The sequence below is a fragment of the Emys orbicularis genome, chromosome 4 (assembly GCF_028017835.1).
Source record: "Emys orbicularis isolate rEmyOrb1 chromosome 4, rEmyOrb1.hap1, whole genome shotgun sequence".
Taxonomy (NCBI): domain Eukaryota; kingdom Metazoa; phylum Chordata; order Testudines; family Emydidae; genus Emys; species Emys orbicularis.
The window spans coordinates 154,926,035-154,945,666 of record NC_088686.1 but is presented as its reverse complement, the minus strand read 5'-3'; the positions used below and the strand labels follow the sequence as shown (position 1 = coordinate 154,945,666).

At 52.4% G+C, this 19,632-nt stretch overlaps 1 protein-coding gene across 1 annotated transcript in view; it reads left to right on the top strand.

Annotated features, from left to right (window-relative positions):
- Nucleotides 1–19,632, top strand: part of LOC135877330 (zinc finger protein 208-like) — a 295,762-nt gene that overhangs the window by 60,565 nt on the left and 215,565 nt on the right. Inside the window, exons 3-4 of the mRNA XM_065402759.1 lie at nt 15,222–15,473; nt 15,639–16,049. Coding sequence (XP_065258831.1) covers nt 15,222–15,473; nt 15,639–16,049 — 663 coding nt within the window. The remainder of the gene's footprint in view (nt 1–15,221; nt 15,474–15,638; nt 16,050–19,632) is intronic.

The window sequence follows — 19,632 nt, the reverse complement described above, 5'->3', positions numbered from 1 at the left end:
ACCCTTAGCCATGCCCACGTTGGCTATTGCAGCCTCCTCCTTTACTCCACCGCACCCCGTACCAGTACCCGCTGCTGAACTACAGTCGTGGGAGAGCCTCGGAGCCACTCTGGTCAAAGGGACCTGGCTTATGCCAAATGGCCAAGCCTGCCTCCCTCGCTCCACATACCCCGTGGCAGTTCGCTGGCACCATGATAAGGGGGGTCACTACGGCACGCACGCCCTTGTGGACACCATCGCTCGCTTTTGGTATGCTCCAGGCATTCAACCCTACTGCCTGTCAATAGTGAAAGCATGCAGCACATGTCAGCGTAATGGACCTGCTCCGCCTCTTAACAAAATTAAGGGTGGAAGACCTCCGCCTGCTGCTCCATTTCAACATCTTCAAATTGACTTTGCAGATATGCCAAAGGCTTTTGGGAAAAAGTACCTCCTTGTTTTGGTTTGCCCTCTGACTTCCTGGGTCGAAGCTTTTCCTACTGCTAATTGTACTGCTGCCACAGTGGCGAAGATTCTCCTTAGAGACATTGTACCCCGTTTTGGCATCCCTCTCGTGCTTGACTCAGATCGCGGACCTCACTTTACTGGTCATGTCCTTGGCCGTTTAGAACAAGGACTGGGCATTTCACACTCCTTTCATACACCCTACCACCCCCAGTCTAGCGGGAAAGTTGAGCGTATGAATAGGGAGCTTAAGTTTACATTGGCTAAATACTGTCAGGAAACAGGGTTAAAGTGGCCTCAGGTACTTCCCTTGGTCCTGTTTCACCTTCGTACTCGCCCAACCCGTGTATTGGGATTATCCCCCTTTGAACTGCTCTATGGACACCCCCCTTTCAAAGGCGGGGCGCTACCACGTGCTGATGTTTCACTATTGGGAGGGGATCATATGACCGCGTGCCAGTTTCTCTCCCTACAGGCTCGCCTCCGTACCCTTTGGAAAGCCTCGCAGTTTTCCCAGACCGTGCCGCTGGAAGAACAGATCCACCCGTTCCAACCCGGGGACTTCGTCTGGGCCAAAAAGTTCGTTCGTGGCGACACCCTCCAGCCGAGGTTTACTGGACCCCACCAGGTTCTTTTAACAACCCAGACTGCAGTGTTCCTGGAAGGACGCAAATCCTGGATCCACCACTCCCACGTCAAGCCAGCCGTAGTGGACCACAGTGACGGACCAGCAGCTCTTGCCACCACTGAGGACACTGCCTCCGACCAGTGGACCAGCTTACCTCTTTCAGACATCAGACTTAAATTGACTCGGCAAAAATGAGAGGACCTTTTATTCTGACAACTGTATGTTTTTTATTATGCCTTCTTAGTTTATTTTCTGCTTATGAAGATAATGCTTTTATTAGATATTCCCACGAGGTTAAAACTCGTATTTTAGGAAATAGAAGTAATTGCTGGGTATGTACTCAATTTCCAGTAAATGCAGAACAGGGACTCCCCTTCACACCCATTCCCCTGACCACTGCTAATATGACTTGGATGCCACCGGCTAGAGAAAAAAATCCAGTCCAACACAATCTTACATGGGACAAAACAGGAGTGCCAATTAACAGATATCTCAGGGTAACCAATCAGACAGGATCACTGTGTTTTGTTAAAGAAAAGGGGTCAACTTTTGTGGGAACAAGTAAATGCAACATGTATTTTAATGGCACCGCCTTTAGTAAAAATCTTGGCTTCAAGCCTTGCGCATCCCACTTATCCCATATGTGGATCCCTCACCCCGATCCAACTTTTTCATGGGTGGGCAAGCCTTCAGAGTCAGCTTTTAAGAAGCCCTGCTCAGATCACGAGGGTGTCCAACTAATTGCTAAGGGATATACGATTGCCTTCTACAACTGCTCAAGCAGTACTACACTGCCCTTTGAAAACACCACTACCAAACTGTGCCTCTGCAGTTCGCACAACGACCCCTCTGCGTTACCAGGGGAACAATGGTCCAACGGGTGGTGGGTTACCTCCTACTTTGAGCAATGGAATACCCGAAACGCATTGTATGGAACATACTGGGTGTGCGGGCCCAAAGCTTATTACTTTCTCTCCCCTGATTGGGCAGGGTCATGTTATTTAGCGTGGCTAACACCGCCTTCTCGCATCTCCCTCACTCCCCCTCATTTTCCCCACGTTCGTAACATCCGTGAAACCTTCAGAGATATTAATATCCGTGATGGTTTGTCGTGGCAGCGGTGGGCTGGTCTCATTAGCTTGAGGGGTGGTGTCATCCGTCTACAGGGACTACTAGAATCTTTAACCAATGAAACTGCGACCCTATTTGAGAATCAGGCCGGGGAAATGTCCCAGCTGCGCCAGTTAGCTTTGCAAAACCGAATGGCTTTAGACATAATGTTAGCAGCCCAGGGAGGAACTTGCGCCCTCATAAATGAAGAATGCTGTGTTTTTGTAAATAACACCTACTCTGACACTTTTCAACGTACCAAACATCTAAGGGAAATGGCTAAGAACTACTCCTCTGGCCAGCCACCTTATGATTGGTGGGGAGCCTTATGGAATTGGCTGCCTGGATTTGGGTGGGTTAAAAAACTCTTGGTGGGTATTGTTGGGGCCATAGTAATCCTTATAATACTGTGTTGCTGTATTAAGTGTGTCCCCTCCCTCATAGACTCATGTGGGTCAGTTTATTCTTTTCCTACTTCAGCCAAGGGCCTTACTCTCTTCGAGTTGGCCCAGGCTGAAATTGCCAAGCGGCCCTTGGCTCCTTAAAATGGGGTGTAGCTTTTGGTAAATAGTTATCCCAAAGCTACAAATGGAGGAATGTTGAGTCTGAACTTTTGATGAGCTTAAACTTAACCCAGACTTGATGTCTCTGTCTGAACTTTTAATCAAAGCTCTGACCTGCGAACTACTCATGACACCCTCTTCCCCTTAAGTAGCCATCTCCCCTTTTGTCTTTTTGAATCTACATTTTAACCTGTTTTATCCTGTAGAATCTTGATTGATTATGCATGACCATTATGATCTGTTAATCACTTTGTTTACTTCTGTGTATAAATATTGATGCTCACCCCTAATAAACTTGCCACATTACTCTGAAGCCTTTTAAGCTAAGGATAGTGTGAGCCCATTGATCAACGAATTGGTGTCTGGTCTCTGACAGATTGTGAGCCCATACCAACTCCGCACGAACTCGGGTGCTGGAGAGGTGAGTAAGGACTTGCTTTTTACCTAACAACTATGTAAACATAAGTTTAAAATCACTGGACTGGATTCTGCTCTTAGTGACCTTGGTGTAAATCCAGAATGACCTCACTTATGTGAATGGAGTCAGGGTTGGATTCTGCTCTCAGTCATACTGGTTTATATCCACAGTAATCCTTTTGGGTTTACTGGGGTCACTCCGCATTTATTCTAGTATGAGATCAGAATTGGGTCCTTTGAATTACTGTGTTTATATGTGAGAAACCCACTGTTACAGGATTGAGAGTAACTCAGTAGCAGCCTGGATTAAAAATATAGTTCAAAACCTTTGTGTGTTATCCACAATCTGAACATGGCTCTAGATCTTAAAGGAACAAACAACGACCAGCACGCTCAAGCCTATTTGCTAATAAGAACAACCAGAATGCAACCCTGACTCCAGAGACATCAGGGGGATCACTCTAGATTTACACCAGAGTCATGAAGAATAGAATCTGCCCCTACTGCTGATGCAATCAGGGGTTACAGAAATTGAGCTATATTAAAGACTCCCCATCATTTTCTTTGTTTATCTTTAATCTTTTCCAGGAACCAGAGCACCACCCAGCATGACTGAGAGATACAGAATGTTCCACCTATTACCCTCAAAAACTGGCTTTGGGGAACCTCTTGAATAACCTGCCTATCTATTTTTTTATGTCTGTGTGTGGAATTAATTTTGTTATGTGCACCGATATGGAAGTAATGTGTGACACATCACCTTCATATTATCAGAGTTGTAGCCGTGTTAGTCTGAATCTGTAAAAAGCAACAGAGAGTCCTGTGGCACCTTAAAGACTAACAGATGTATTGGAGCATAAGCTTGTGAATACCCACTTTGTCAGATGCATGTAATGGAAATTTCCAGAGGCAGGTATAAATATGCAGGCAAGAATCAGTCTGGAGATAACGAGGTTATTTCAATCAGGAGGGTGAGGCCCTCTTCTAGCAGTTGAGGTGTGAACACCAAGGGAGGAGAAACTGCTTTTGTAGTTGGCTAGCCATTCACAGTCTTTGTTTAATCCTGATCTGATGGTGTCAAATTTGCAAATTAACTGAAGCTCAGCAGTTTCTCTTTGAAGTCTGGTTCTGAAGTTTTTTTTTGCTGCAGGATGGCTACCTTTAAATCTACTATTGTGTGTCCAAGGGGTTCGGAGTGTGGGAGGGGGCTCAGGGCTGGGGCAGAGCATTGGGGTGCAGGGGTTGGGGCCGGGGATGAGGGATTTGGGGTGCAGGCTTCCCCAGGGCTGCGGTCAGGAGAGAGGACTCCCCCCAGCCCTCTCTCGCCGCAACAGCTTGTGGCGAGGCACCTCTCCCCAACCACGGCAGCTCCAGCGGGGCTGGGCCGGGCCGAGGGAGGGGCTCCTCTCCCGCAGCAAGTCCAGGGGGACCTCTCCCTGCCACGGCAGGTCCATGCTGAGGCATCTCTCCCCGCCGTAGCCCTAAGCCCCTGCACTGGACTTAACAGTCGGCTGCGCGGCCGCGCAGCTTAGAGGGAATTTAGATTGTGGGTCTTCCCCAGGTATCCTGATCTAAATGTGCCACTAAGCCAGTAGGATCATATGCTGACACTGGAGAAACCAGAGGTGCCCAGCCTCCCTCTGCTTGGGGGTGTGGGGGAGCTGTAGGTAGAGTTCTGCAGCAGGTACCCTATCCGTTTGGTCTCTACTCTCATATTGTAACAGCCACTTCCACACTAAGTTTCTCCAGAATTCCTGCTGTTCTTTGTGAGGATTCCTATTAATTTCCCCATTCTGGCTACTTCGCTGGCCCCCTTTTTCCAGCGGCTGGTCTCCTAATTCCTCTCTCAATCCTTCTAGCTGCCTTTTATAGCGTCCCGTCAGCTAGCAGATCGTTACTACACATGCTGATCGCGAGTTGTTTACCACAGAGTTATGCTGCACCTGTTTCTGCCAGTTCTGGGGTTTTGGCTGTGTTTTTTTTCCCCCAGCTGAACTTTCGACCTGCGGAGCTTTCGACCTTTTGGACTACTTTTTTTCCCTTCAGCTGAACTTTTGACTTCGTGGCCTATTTTCAGCAATGATGTATCACAGGGGTAGGCAACCTGTGGCACGCGAGCTGATTTTCAGTGGCACTCACACTGCCCGGGTCCTGACCACGCGTCCAGGGGGCTCTGCATTTTAATTGAATTTTAAATGAAGCTTCTTAAACATTTTAAAAACCTTATTTACTTTACATACAACAATAGTTTAGTTATGTATTATAGACTTATAGAAAGAGACCTTCTAAAAACGTTAAATTGTATGACTGGCACGCGAAACCTTAAATTAGAGTGAATAAATGAAGACTCGGCACACCACTTCTGAAAGGTTGCTGACCCCTGATGTATCATGTGACCTGCAACTTCTAATGGTGGAATAACCTCTGCGTATTCAAAATGCAAGCTAGGGACACCAAACGGAGCCTGGAGAATCTCTCCGGTATCACACCATCTCTTACCCTGCAGCAATCCAGGCACTGGGATTCAAATCCTTCACACAGGCCTCTGAACTCCCACCCTCCACTTCCTGTGACCCCTCTTAGCTCAGTTCACCCACACAGAATCCCTACCCCCCCAGACTTATTTCCACACAGCTGTGATTTTCTGGATTCCACAGATCACAAAGGAAAAACACACACACACACACCCCATCTTTTAGATCCAAATATTTATTTTCACCTCTTAGATCTAACTACAGGAAGCTCAATATGTGGATAGAAAAATATCACTAGTTTAAAAAAAAAGGGATAAAGAATTAAAATCAGCCCTACAGAAAAATATTTGAATTAATCTAACACCTCTCCCTTAAAAGCTACATAGTGAGAAGGCCCCAATACTTCCATGAGTAGATTTCCTTCATTAAGTCTCTCTCAACTCATCATAACATTGAAATAATTGGAGCAAGATCACGAGAGCATGTTATGACATCTGATGAAGCTGCAGGAGAAATATCTCTGGATTATAACATCCTGTGAAGTTGCAGGAAAAAGCTGTCTTTCCTGCTAAAATGAAATCATGCCAATCCCTCTACTACCACCCTCCCCGTGTTTCTAAAGATTCCCAGATTAAAATACGCACACCCTCCCCTTAAAAAGAAAAAACAAAACAACCAAGGCTAAAAAGAAATCACTTTAAAGGGGCATTTTAACAGCAGTCACTTCTCTAAAACAATCTGGGTTTCCTTTGGTTTTAGAAAACACTTCCCCACTTGAATCAAAAGAGCAAACAATTGACTTAAGAGAGGATGGAGAGTGGGTGGAAGACCTGGCTAAGGAGACAGCAGGGATTCTAGCTCTGAAGATTCAGTGGCCACCACTGTCAAAAGCAGCAAGTGATTCAGTGTCTCAGTTTTGAGGGGACTCAAATTGGGGGACACCACCTTACAAGGAAAGTGATTCCCCAGAAAGCGCTGAGTGCTCACCCTCTGAAAAATCAGACTCAGACTGAGCACCCCCAAAAGAACTAGCCAGTTTGGAAAAAATCTTTGCCATTTGCTTTTTCTCCTCCTTCCCCCTCTCACCCCTTTCTTCAAGCACAGCTTTTCCATGCCACATCTTGATGCAACCTTGTTGTTCTAAAAAGTCCTGGTGTTAAGTCAATTATCCATGCAGCCCTGCCGCAGATTTAAAAACTGCCCCCGCCTAGGGTTGGGCACCTGCTTCTGGTTGCTGTGCACAATCTGTGCCTGGCAAGTCTCTGGTTGTTGAGGGCACTTGGCACAGGGCCAGAGAGTGCCATTATTTTGCAAAGAACAGAACACAGAAATCTAGATTTCCATGGCAGCCTCTGCTGCAACCAATAGACCCCACTTCCCTCCAAGAGCCATGGATACAACCCAGGCGTCCTAACTCCCAGCCTCCCCTGCTCTAATCCACTCTACACTTTTCCCCTACCAGAGGTGGGAAGAAAACCCAGAAGTCCTGACTTGTTGAATCCCGTCTCTAACCTACACAGCTCCAAGACCAGACGAATCACCTTTTCTGCCTTTACTTACGTATAGATAGTTCCACCGGGCTGTTGGGTGTTTTATAAAGAATTCTGCCTTGCAGGCATAACTCCACCAAACTCCAACGACAGCTTTGCCTGTAGAAATACAACAGGGCTGGGGGAAGCTCTGGGGTTTATTCTTTAAACCTTAGAACCACTAGGAATGTGTGATCTTATTTTATTTCCCTATGAAGCATCAGGTGAGGAGGCTCGAGAGCTTAACAGAACTCCCAAGGCAAAGGGTTGGTGAACTTTTAACAAAGAAGATTTTTCTCCAGAGTGTCTGTTATGCTGTGATGTACATGGGAATGTTGGTAATATTTTTATGATCCATATGCGTGTCTCAGTTTCCCCGTGCACTTTGTATGGCTACACACTGAGTAGAGCGGGGAATGAGGGCTGGCAGAATGGCAGGTGGACCGTCTGAAATGGTACCAAGGTGTCTTTAGGAGCAGAAAAGAATCAACACACCTGAATGAAAGATCCAGAAGACATAATGGGAGCCCCAGTGACTGAACAAGAACGCTGAGCTGCTGGGCCTGGAAAGAGCAGGCAACTTCCACCGACACTCTGCAGGGAGGAAAGAGCTCAGCATCACTGCTAATACGCAATGGGCTGCATCGCTCCCTGAGACGAGAATGTCTCCGAAGTCTGATCTCAGTCAGACTCGCTGTAGGAGCTCCCGGTGGCAAACAGGGGTGCTGGAGTCTGAAGACCCAATCCTGGAGTCGGAGAGGCTGCATGGCCTCCCCTGGTGGAACTGTGTGTCCCCCTGAGGTCTGCCACACTAAATGAAAGGGTTACTCCCAGGAGACTGTTTAAAGGCCGGGATGTAGCACAGACCCTGTAAACCCACGTCTGATGGGGCATTCACCCCACACCACCTCTGAAGGGCTTAATGTGGCTAGTTGGACCAATTAACCACCAAGGCTGCACCTGGAGGGGAGCCAGGGAGCAGAGAGGACTAATTAAAGGATGAAGCTCACTTGGACAGGAATAGGAAGGGCTTGTAGAAAGCCAGGTAGCTGAGGGCAGAAAGGGGCTGCAGGGAGGAGGTCTGTAGTCACTCTGTGGGGCTTGGGAGAGCAGGGAGCTTGGCCTAGAGGGAAAGGCAAACCCGGAGGTGGATGGAAAAGAAGCTGACAGAGACAACATATGAAGCAGACCAGGGAAACAGCCGTCATCTGTGGGACACAGCAGGCCTTAGCCACTGAATGTAGTGTCCCTGGGCTGGAAGAGGCCAGGTCTGGTTCCCCTACCAGCCACTGGGGAAATGGCTCCATTGATGGGCAGTGAACTGGAAGACTGCCTGGGATGACTGGTACAGAGAGACGTGGGTACACAAACCCCCCCGGAAGGGGAAAACTACAGTGACCTGGCCAAAGGGCCAAGCCACGAAGAGGGAGCCATTGAGTCCCGAGAGAGAGACGGAGTGAGCACATGCAGGAAGGGGTGTCAGACTGGCAGAGCTATTCCCCAGCTGTGGCCACAAGAAGGTGCTCCAGTGGTGAGCAGAGCATTCCATGATGCTATGATGTAGGCATTGGAGTGATATAAATATTAACACAGGCAAGAATCTGATAGGCTCACTTTGTTGACACTTATCTAACTCAGTTATCCAAGGAGCATATTGGAGAAAAATCCTCATTGTTAAAATTTGTGTCAAAACTTTCAATGGTGACGGTCAGTGCCCAACTGTTAATGGTTAAGGGGGCCCAATTCTGAGACAATGCTGAGCACTTCCACCTGAAAATTAGGCCTCTAAGATATCTCACACAATGGACGTCCTCCAAGATTGCTACTGAAAACTCCTAGCCTTGACTTATGTTTGAAAGCCATTCTCCACGTTCAATCAGGTTTAACAGATCAGACCCAATTCACCAGTCTTCCCAAGAGACTTCCAAGTTATACAGCTCCCAAATGTCTAACGTACAAGTCCCAAGCAGGTTGATTCCCTCCGCCCCTTCCCCACGCTTTGTTTTGTGCATCATAAAGTAGCAAAATTGAAGGGCACAATCCCCAGTTTTATTTCCCTTTCCAGAATCTCCTTAAATTTCTTCTCCTGGTTGGTTGAGAGAAATGAGACATCAATCGTGGAGCTTAATTACTGCAAACCAGACTAAAAAAAGACCTAGAGATCTATGCTCTACAGCTAACTCAGAGCATGAACAAAGCAGGTCAACTGAGAGCCACTTCTGGCTTAGAGAATTACTCACCAAATAAAGAATAATATGCACTTTTCATCTATGAATCTCAAAACACTGTAGAAAAAAGCTGGGTGTCATTATTCCCATTGTACAAAGAGAGCCACAGAGAGCTCAAGTGACAGAGCTGGGGCTGGAACCCAGGAGTCCTGATTCTCCCAGCCCCCTGATATCAGCCCTAGACCCCATTCCCCTCTCTAAGGGCTGAACCCAGGAGTCCTGACTCCCAGCCCTAATCACTAGACCGCACTATGTTTGCTTATTTCCTCTCTACAAATCTACACATCAACGCTAGACAAGTTACCTTAGCTCTTCCTGCCATTTTGGGATCTTCGCAGAGGCCATCAGCACCTTGATCCACTGGAGGGGTGAGGGCGGGGGCTTCTAGGGCACTGGCATACATTGGGGGTAGGAGCCAAGACTTCCGAGACGGATGGGTATGTCTTGCTGAGCAATGGGGGTGGGAAGAGAGGAAGCCAATTTACTCTCTATAAAGGTGCCCTTGTCCCTCCCAGCTACCCCGGAAGGCAAATCAATGTCCTCCTCTGTAGTGGCCCCTGTTCCCCAGGGCATGTCAATTTCACCCTCTCGAGTGCCCCCCTCTCCGTCTGCTGGATGTCTACTTGGCGTGCGTCCTCTGGTGCTTCATGAGAGCGGAGCTGTCTCCAAAGCCCTTCCCGCAGTCAGTGCATTTGTAGGGCCGCTCTCCGGTGTGGGTGCGCCGGTGGTTGGTGAGCCTGGACCTATTGATGAAACCCTTCCCACACTCGGGGCACTTGTAGGGCCGCTCACCGGTGTGGATGCGCTGGTGGTTCATCAGGGATGAGTTGCAGCGAAAGCTCTTCCCGCACTCGGTGCACTCGTAAGGCCGGTCTCTGCAGTGGATCCGCCGGTGCCGCATGAGCGATGAGCTCTGGCTGAAGGTCTTGCCGCACTCGGGGCAGCTGTAGGGTCTCTCTCCAGTGTGGATGCGCCGGTGCTTGATGAGGTTGGCGCTTTGGCTGAAGCTTTTCCCGCAGTGGCCACAGCTGTAGGGTTTCTCCCCGGTGTGGATGCGCCGATGCTGGATCAAGTTGGAACTGCTTATGAAGCTCTCGCCGCACTCAGCACAGCTGTAGGGCTTTTCGCCCGTGTGGGTGCGGACGTGCTTGGCAAAGGATCCCAGGCTGAAGCTCTTCCCGCACTCGCTGCAGAAGCAAGGCTGCTCCGCAGCATGGGTGTGGTAATGCTTCACCAGGGTGTAGTTGCATTTGAAACTCTTCCCACACCTGGTGCACTGGTAGGGCCGCTCGCCCGTGTGGATGCGCTGGTGCTGGAAGAGGTGGGAACTCCGGATGAAGCCCTTCCCACACTGGCCGCACTTGTAGGGGCGCTCCCCGGTGTGGATGCGCTGGTGATCGATGAGGTTATATCTGAGGACAAAGCACTTCCCGCACTCGGTGCACTTGTAGGGCTTCTGGCCTGTGTGGATGCGCTGGTGCTGGACCAGGTGGGAGCTCTGGCTGAAGCTCTTCCCACAGTCCGAGCAGCTGTAGGGGCGCGCCTCAGCCTGGGCTTGGTTGTGCTCTGTCACCACCCTGATGTCCGTGTCATCCGGAGATATCACCTCTGTCTCCTGCTGCCGTCCAGCCCCGCTGGCCTCTCCCTGCCCAGCGCTCCGGGACATCCCGCGAGGCTCCCTTCCTGCAAGCCCTTCCTGCTCGGGATTATCCTCCTCCATCCCAGCACCTACTGGGGAGAGAGGGAGAATCCAGGCAGGGCTCGTTCCCTGTGCCAGGGAGAGAGGGGGCACAAAAGGGAGCAGAAAATCTGAAAAGCAGAAAACGATTCCCCGGAAAGCCTTCCCCACGGGAGAGCGGAGGGGCTGGTTCTGCCCCAGTGGCCTGGCTGAGCCCTCAGAGAATGGCTGGGGGAGGGCAGGGTTCCTCCCAGGGTTCAGGCAGGGTGGGCGAGAGCCGGGAATGACATGTGTCACGAGGACAGGGACCTGCTGGAGATGACATTGAGCGAATCCAGACTGTGGAGGTCTCCGGGCGGCTTTGCTGGGACCCCTTCACTCCTGTAAATTGCCAAACTAACCTAAATTATTTGATGCCAATTTTGCCACTTCAAGGCTCCCCCAGCTTTGTGGCTCACTGACACCAGCCCTATGGGTTTGGGCTGCAGTTCTCTGGCCTGGGTTTGGCAGGACATCAGACTAGCTGACCAGAACGGCTCCTTCTGGCCTCCCCCATCTATGGCTCTAGCATGGCGCCCCGGGGTGCTGGCTGTTAGTTGCTGGAGGGTCTCAGGGGCAGCATCACTCCTTTCTCACCTGTGCAAATGACCATCAGGTTCTCCCTTTCCTGGGAGCCCTGGAGATCCGGGACCCTCAGCTCTTCCCCTCGCTCCATCCAGGGGATCACAGCTGGGACAGGGATGGGGAATTCTGCTCGGGGGAAGGAAACAGGAGAGGTGGCGCTTGGTGTAGTCTCCCTGGAGGGCTCGGGGCAGAGAACACACCCTCGTTTTAAGCCCGACCCTGTTCTCTGCTGGGGGGATATGTTCACAGGGACCCTTGGGGCAGGGTGATGCCTGGGGGGATGGGCTGTGCCCCCTGTAAAGGAGTCAGGGATCTCAACACACAGTGAGGGGCCGAATGGCTCAGGGAGTCGCTGGGCCGTTCCTAGCCCTGCAGAGAGAGCAGAAGCCCTGCTGGGCACGGAGCTGCCTTGGGAGGGGGATAGAGGGATTTGGTGTGTGGGTGAACCGGAGCAAGGAAATCCAGCCACCTGTGCCCTGGAGATCCCTGGGGGAGGGGATCAAACTACCCCCTGTGAATCTCCTTCCAGTGAGGGGCTGTGGGGGTGACAGTCTCTCCTGTGGGGTTTGGGGCAGGGGCCAATCCCCCAGAAATCTACGGGGCCAGGGAAGGGCCCTGAGCCGAAGCTGTCCAGGGCTCCCCGTACATCAGCTCCTGATCCCCGAGGGGCAGCGGCGCCTCACCCAGCGAGATCAGAGTCTGGTAATTCTCCTGCATGACGTCCCGGTAGAGCTGCCTCTGCCCTTCGTCCAGGAGCCCCCACTCCTCCCGGGAGAAATACACGGCCACCTCCTCGAACCCCACCGGCGCCTGGAACCAGAAGGGACCCCGCTCAGCACCTGCCGCTCCAGCCACGGCCCCCAGCGCTGGCTCAGAGGGGGGCAGCGAGGGGGCACCGCTGGGAGAGCCCCAAGGGGGAGTGTGTGCAGCAGGAGCCAGGGGGAAGGGGCAGTGATCACTGTCCGATCGCACATCCCGCTGCGCATCTCACCTGGTAGCCAGCCGCAGCGACCACCAGCTCCAGTGCCGGGCCGCTCCCCTCCTCGCCCAGGGCAGGCCGATCTGTGGGGAGGACAGGGAGGTCAGTGGCCAGGGCACAGCCCCACGGGGATGTGTGTATGGCCCCCTATGGAGCTAACCGCTCTGCTGGAGACCCGTGGCTGGCACAACGTCCAGAGGGCCCTGCTGGGGTCATGCTCATCCTAGGGCACGTGGGCAGCTGCTGGGATCGCCAGCCCCCTTGGCACAGCTCCCAGCCCCACGGAGCCACCTCTCTGCTGCTCCCCCGGGATCTGGGGCGTGTGAACCCCGCCGGCAGCCTGTGGGGCACGAGACACAAACACTCGCTGAGTCTGTTGCAGCCACACACCCGGAGCCCAGCTCTGGAGCTCCAGCAACTCCGGATTTCAGCCCTGCTGCCCCCGCCCGCAGCCCCGCCGTACCCACGTCCTGCCGCTCGCGGGGCTCCGGCAGCGGCTTGTCCCGGGAGCCCCGGGGGAGCCGCCTGCCTCCGCCCCCCGGCTGGGAACCGGGCTCCAGCAGGGAGCTCGGGGGATCCATCTTGCCTGAGATCATTTCCCCTCTGCAGGCGTCACGTGTAATCCGGAGCCAATCCCCTTATCTCAGAGACCGAGATGAATGAATGGGGTTTGTACATCTGCCACCACAGCGCCCCTCAATCCCGACCCACGGCCCCTGCTATCTCCTCCCCTGTATGCAGCTACCTTGCACGTGTGCCTGTAGCACTCCTGGGGCTGTCCAGGTGACCCAGGAATAACTCATGTTCTGGGAGCCTCTCATTGAACAGGCTTCACTTCAAAGGGGGCATTTCCACCTAACCTGAAGAGAAACATGGGGAGCCAACATGACATTGGCTAAAGCTCGGGACTCCTGGGTTCTGCTCTCACCTCTGGGAGCTGAGTGGCATCTAGTGGACAGAGCAGGGGGGTGGGCGCCAGGGATCCTGGGTTGTAGCCTGCCCTATGGGAGAAGAGTAGGGTCTAGTGAATTACAGCGGGGCGGGGCGTCAGGACTCTGGGTTCCATGGCCCAGATCTCCTCGGGCAGGTAACTGAATTGTTCTCTGAGTCCTTTAGGAAACAGGGATGGGGGAATGGAAGGAACCTGAGAAAAACCATTTCCTGCAGACTGGAGAGTTTAGTGTTAATATAATAGAGAAATTCAACTCCAGCTTCCCAGAGCGGAGCCGGTGCTGGCTTAGGCTGTAATAGCGCAGGGACCTTCCTGTCCCGGCCTCCGGACACCTGGGTCCCTCCCAGGCCGGCTTCCCCGTCCCCCTGCGTGCCCAGAGGTGAGTCCCTGCTGAGGGCCGAGGGGATGGCCTGGCCGGGCGGTGAGCTGAGGCGCAGGGAGAGGCGGCTCTGGGGAGGGAGTGAAACGGCAGCAGGGGGCAGGAAATCGCTGCCTGGAGGAAGGGGCTGCAGGGAGGAGGGGATCGGGGCTCCCCGAACTGCAGCTGGCACCAGAGACACCCCCGGGCAGCGGGGGGAGGGGGTCTATGGAGCTGAGCCCACAGGACCCAACCCCGGGCTGCCTGGGGGGAAGTTTTGAAGGGTTTAATGGTAATTTATCAAACCAGGACTTCCCCTCTTTCCTCCCCTGCAGGCAGGATTCCTGATCCCTGATCTCTGGGATCTCCGGGATGGAGCACGGGGACGAGCCGTGTGTCCGGGATCTCCAGGGCACCGAGGAAAGGGAGACACTGGCCGTCACTTGCACAGGTGACAAAGGAGTGGCGTGGGCTCGGGGACTCTCCATGAACTAACAGCCAGAGCCCCAGGGTGCCATGTTAGAGCCATAGATGGGGAAGGCCAGAGGGGGCTGCGCTGGTCAGCTAGTCTGACGTCCTGCCAAACCCAGGCCAGAGAACCGCAGCCCAAACCCGTAGGGCTGGTGTCAGTGAGCCACAAAGCTGGGGGAGCCTTGAAGTGGCAAAATTGGCATCAAATAATTTAGGTTAGTTTGGCAATTTACAGGAGTGAAGGGATCCCAGCAAAGCTGCCTGGAGACCTCCCAGTTCTGTCTGGTCTCACTCAGTGTCATCTCCAGCAGGTCCCTGTTCCCACAGCAAGCATCATTCCCAGCTCCCACCCACCCTGCCTGACCCCTGGGAGGAGCCCAGCCCTCCCCCAGCCATTCCCTGGGGGCTCAGCCAGGCCATTGGGGCAGAACCAGCCCCTCCGCTCGCCCGTGGGGAAGGCTTTCCGGGAATTCATTTCCGGCCCTTCAGATTTTCTGCTCCCTTTTGTGCCCTGTCTCCCTGGCACAGGGAACGAGCCTGCCTGGATTCTCCCTCTCTCCCCAGTAGGTGCTGGGATGGAGGAGGATAATCCCGAGCAGGAAGGGCCTGCAGGAAGGGAGCCTCGCGGGATGTCCCGGAGCGCTGAGCAGGGAGAGGCCAGCGGGGCTGGACAGCAGCAGGAGAGAGAGGTGATATCTCCAGATGAGACAGACATCAGGGTGGTGACAGAGCACAACCAAGCCCAGGCTGAGGTGCGCCCCTACAGCTGCTCAGACTGCGGGAAGAGCTTCAGCCAGAGCTCCCACCTGGTCCAGCACCAGCGCATCCACACGGGCCAGAAGCCCTACAAGTGCACCGAGTGCGGGAAGTGCTTTGTCCTCAGCTACAACCTCATCGATCACCAGCGCATCCACACCGGGGAGCGCCCCTACAAGTGCGGCCAGTGCGGGAAGGGCTTCATCCGGAGTTCCCACCTCTTCCAGCACCAGCGCATCCACACGGGCGAGCGGCCCTACCAGTGCAGCAAGTGCGGGAAGAGTTTCAACCGCAATTACACCCTGGTGAAGCATTACCACACCCACATCGGGGAGCAGCCCTTCATCTGCAGCGAGTGCGGGAAGAGCTTCAGCCTTGGCTCCTTCGCCCAGCACGTCCGCACCCACACTGGCGAAAAGCCCTACAGCTGTGCCGAGTGCGGCGAAAGTTTCAGCAGCAGTTCCAACTTGAGCCAGCACCGGCGCATCCACACCGGGGAGAAACCCTACAGCTGTGGCCACTGCGGGAAAAGCTTCAGCCAGAGCTCCAACCTCATCAAGCACCGGCGCATCCACACTGGAGAGAGACCCTACAGCTGCCCCGAGTGTGGCAAGACCTTCAACCAGAGCTCGTCACTCATGCAGCACCGGCGGATCCACCGCGGCGAGCGGCCCTACGAGTGCACCGAGTGCGGGAAGCGCTTCATCGACAGCTCCAAGCTCAACAAGCACCGGCGCACCCACACCGGTGAGCGGCCCTACAAATGCACTGACTGCGGGAAGGGCTTCAGAGACAGCTCCGCCCTCATGAAGCACCAGCGGACCCACGCCAAGCAGATGCATCTCAGCTGTGGGGAGGGGACTCTCGAGGGAGGGAAATTGACAGGACTGCAGGGGGACTCTCTGGCAGTATATCATAGGCTAGGAAACTGAGGCGTGCATGCATATCAATCATATAAGTATTTACCAACATTCTCATGTTCATCACAGCTTAATGGACACTTTGGAGAAGGCTTCCTTGTTCAAGGTGTGTCAGCGTGTCAGCGTGCTGGCGTTGTCCCCAACTCTAAAGCATGCCCTGCCACACCCAGACTTTTCAAGGAGGTCCATTTCTTTCACAGAGATTAGCACACAGAACAGGAAACAGCCTTAACTTAATCTTGGCCCCAGGCTTCAGGGCCACCCCACCCCGGGGTCTCGGGCACCCCTGTTCCTGGCAGTTTCCCAGTTTCAGCCACCTCTACATAAGAACGGTCATACTAGGTCAGGCCATGGTCCATCTAGCCCAGTATCCTGTCTTCCGACAGTGGCCAATGCCAGGTGCTTCAAAGGGAATGAACAGAACAGAGCAATTATCAAGTGATCCATCCCCAGTCATCCAGTCCCAGCATCTGGCAGTCAGAGGCTTAGGCACACCCAGAGCATGGGATTGCATCTATGACCATCTTGGCTAATAGCTATTGATGGATCGATCCTCCCTAAACTTAGCTAATTCTTTTTTGAACCTACATATATTTTTGGCCTTCACAACATCCCCTGGCAATGAGTTCCACTGGTTGACTGTGCACTGTGTGAAGAAGTACTTCCTTCTGTTTGTTTTAAACCTGCTGCCTATTCATTTCATTGGGTGACCCCTGGTTCCTGGGTTATGTGAAGGGGTAAATAACACGTCCTTATTCACTTTCTCCACACCATGATTTTATAGAACTCTCTCATAGGGATAGGTCAGTGGTTTGAGTATTGGCCTGCTAAATACAGGCTTGTGAGTGCAATTCTTAAGGGAGCCATTTAGGGATCGGGGGCGGGTGATACTTGGGACCAGACTCAATGATCATTCAAGGTCCCTTCCAGTTCTATGAGATAGGTATTACCCCCCCGCCCCTTTAGTCATCTCTTTTCCAAGCTGAACAGTCCCAGTCTTTTTAATCTCTCCTCATATGGAAGCTGTTCCATACCCCTAATCATTTTTGTGGCCCTTCTCTATACCTTTTCCATTTTTAGCATAGCTTTTTGAGATGGGGCCATCAGAACTACATGCGGTATTCAAGGTGTGGGTGTACCATGGCTTTATACAGTGGCAGGGCTTCTTCCCTGAGCCCCCCTTGCTCCAGGGACCCACCACAGGAAGTAGCTCCACTCCAGTGTGGCTTTCCCGCTCCAGGGCTCAGCCTGTCTCAATCTTTCCTCCCTCTAGCCACTTAATAGCAGCCCTTTATCGGCCCAGGTGTAGCCCAGCCATCTTTAATTAGTTGGATTAAGCTCACCTGCTCTTGTCCAGGGGGGCTGGACTTAGTCTATCCACAGGGACCAGCTACCCTGGGATACAGCCCTGGGGGGAAAGAAGGGAATATGCTGGAGTAGTCTGTCTATCTTGATTATGTTGGGTGGTGCTGTGGTTCCTGGAAAATATTAAAAGGAAATTAGATAAAAAGATGTGGGATCTTTAGATCAATGTCCGTAACCCCTGACTGCATCAGCGTTAAGGGTAGATTCTGATCTCTACGCCCATGTAAATCCCGTGCGACCCCTCTGATGTCAGTGGAGTTAGGGCTGGATTCTGATCTTAGTGTCCCTGGAGTAAATCCAGAGTGACCCCAATGATGTCAATAGAGTCAGGGCTGGATTCTGATGGGTCTTATTAACAAAATGCTGGTCTGTTTGTTCCTTTAAGAGCCATGTTCAATTGCTGGATAACACACAAAGGTTCTGATCTATGTTTTTTATCCAGGCTGCTAGTGAGTTACTCTCAGTCCTGTTACAATGGGTCTCTCACACATAAACCCAGTAATTCAAAGGGCCAGAGTAAATCCAGAAGGACTCCAGGAAAGTCAACAGGATTACTCTGGATTTAAACCAGTGGGACTGAGATCAGAATGCAGGCCTGACTCCAGTGATTGAGTGGGGTGCTGCTGGATTTACGCCAGGGTCACTGAGATCATAATCCAGCTCCATGATTTTAAAGTTCTATTGATACAGTACCTTAGACCGTGGAAGGAGCAGATGCTGGTGAAATTATACTTCTGTATTGACCAAAATTCTGCCTTCTGCTACCTGAGCACTTTGGTGGGAGTGGCTGACTGCATCCCATTGAATGGTTAGTTGATTGTTGTTTTTGCATTTGTCTGTTTCCAATAAACTCTGATGCTTAAGGCACACCTGAGAGGAAAAGACTGTGTTATCATTTTAAACCTTGCTCTTTCCACTGAAATAGCTAAAAACCGTAGTTGACACATCTCTCAGCTCTCCAGCCTCAACCCCACTGAGTCTGTGGCATTTTTCTACAAGAGGCCATGAAAAGTGGGATGGGGCTCGACGGGGGATTTTTATCTCATCCTTTAACAATAGAAGTGGCAGGGCTTGGAGCTCTCTCTGCAGCTGTCATGACCAGGGAGCTGGGGATTTCCTCTGTTCCCGAACCAAGGGAGGCAAAGGCTCCCAGACTGGGATTCAAACCCACAGATCCCAGCACCACCCTCTTTCACAGATCCCCCACTCAGCCCCTGCGGAGCTGGTTCCTTTATTATCCCCTTGTAAACTGGTCCCTGCAGCCTCTGATCATGTCTGTTGCTCTGCCCTAGGCTCCCTGAAATCTGTCTATATCTCTCCAGGATTGAGGGACCCAGAGATGAGCCAGAAGAGCCTCTCCTGGATTATATAGACCGGAACTATCCCCTCTGTTCTCAGGTCCGGGAATGGGACATGCAGCCTCTCCCCTCTAGGGGGCTGGAGCACATGAGTTATGAGGAGAGGCTGAGGGAACTGGGATTGTTTAGTGTGCAGAAGAGAAGAATGAGGAGGGATTTGATAGCTGCTTTCAACTACCTGAAAGGGGGGTTCCAAAGAGGATGGATCTAGACTGTTCTCAGTGGTACCTGATGACAGAACAAGGAGTAATGGTCTCAAGTTGCAGTAGGGGAGGTTTAGGTTGGATAGTAGGGGGGGAAATTTCACTAGGAGCGTGGTGAAGCACTGGAATGGGTTACCTAGGGAGGTGGTGGAATCTCCTTCCTTAGAGGTTTTTAAGGTCAGGCTTGACAAAGCCCTGGCTGGGATGATTTAGAGATTGGACCTGCTTTGAGCAGGGGGTTGGACTAGATGACCTCCTGAGGTCCCTTCCAACCCTGATATTCTATTATTCTAGATCCCAACATCCCCCGCCCCCTCCACTGCCACAGAACCTCCAGAGCCCAACATTCCACCCGACTGCCATGGAACCTCCAAACACCAACACTCTGCTCTCTGCTGCCACCGAACCTCCAGGTCCCGACATTCCACTCAGCTGCCACAGAACCACCAGAGCCCAACCCCCATGGAACGGCTAGACCCCAACATTCCCTCTGAAATGGACCGTCGCCTAAAAGCAGCTGGTTTCCTCCTGCAGAGGTTACTCTGGGGGGGCGTTAGGCAGCGTGGAGCCGGAGC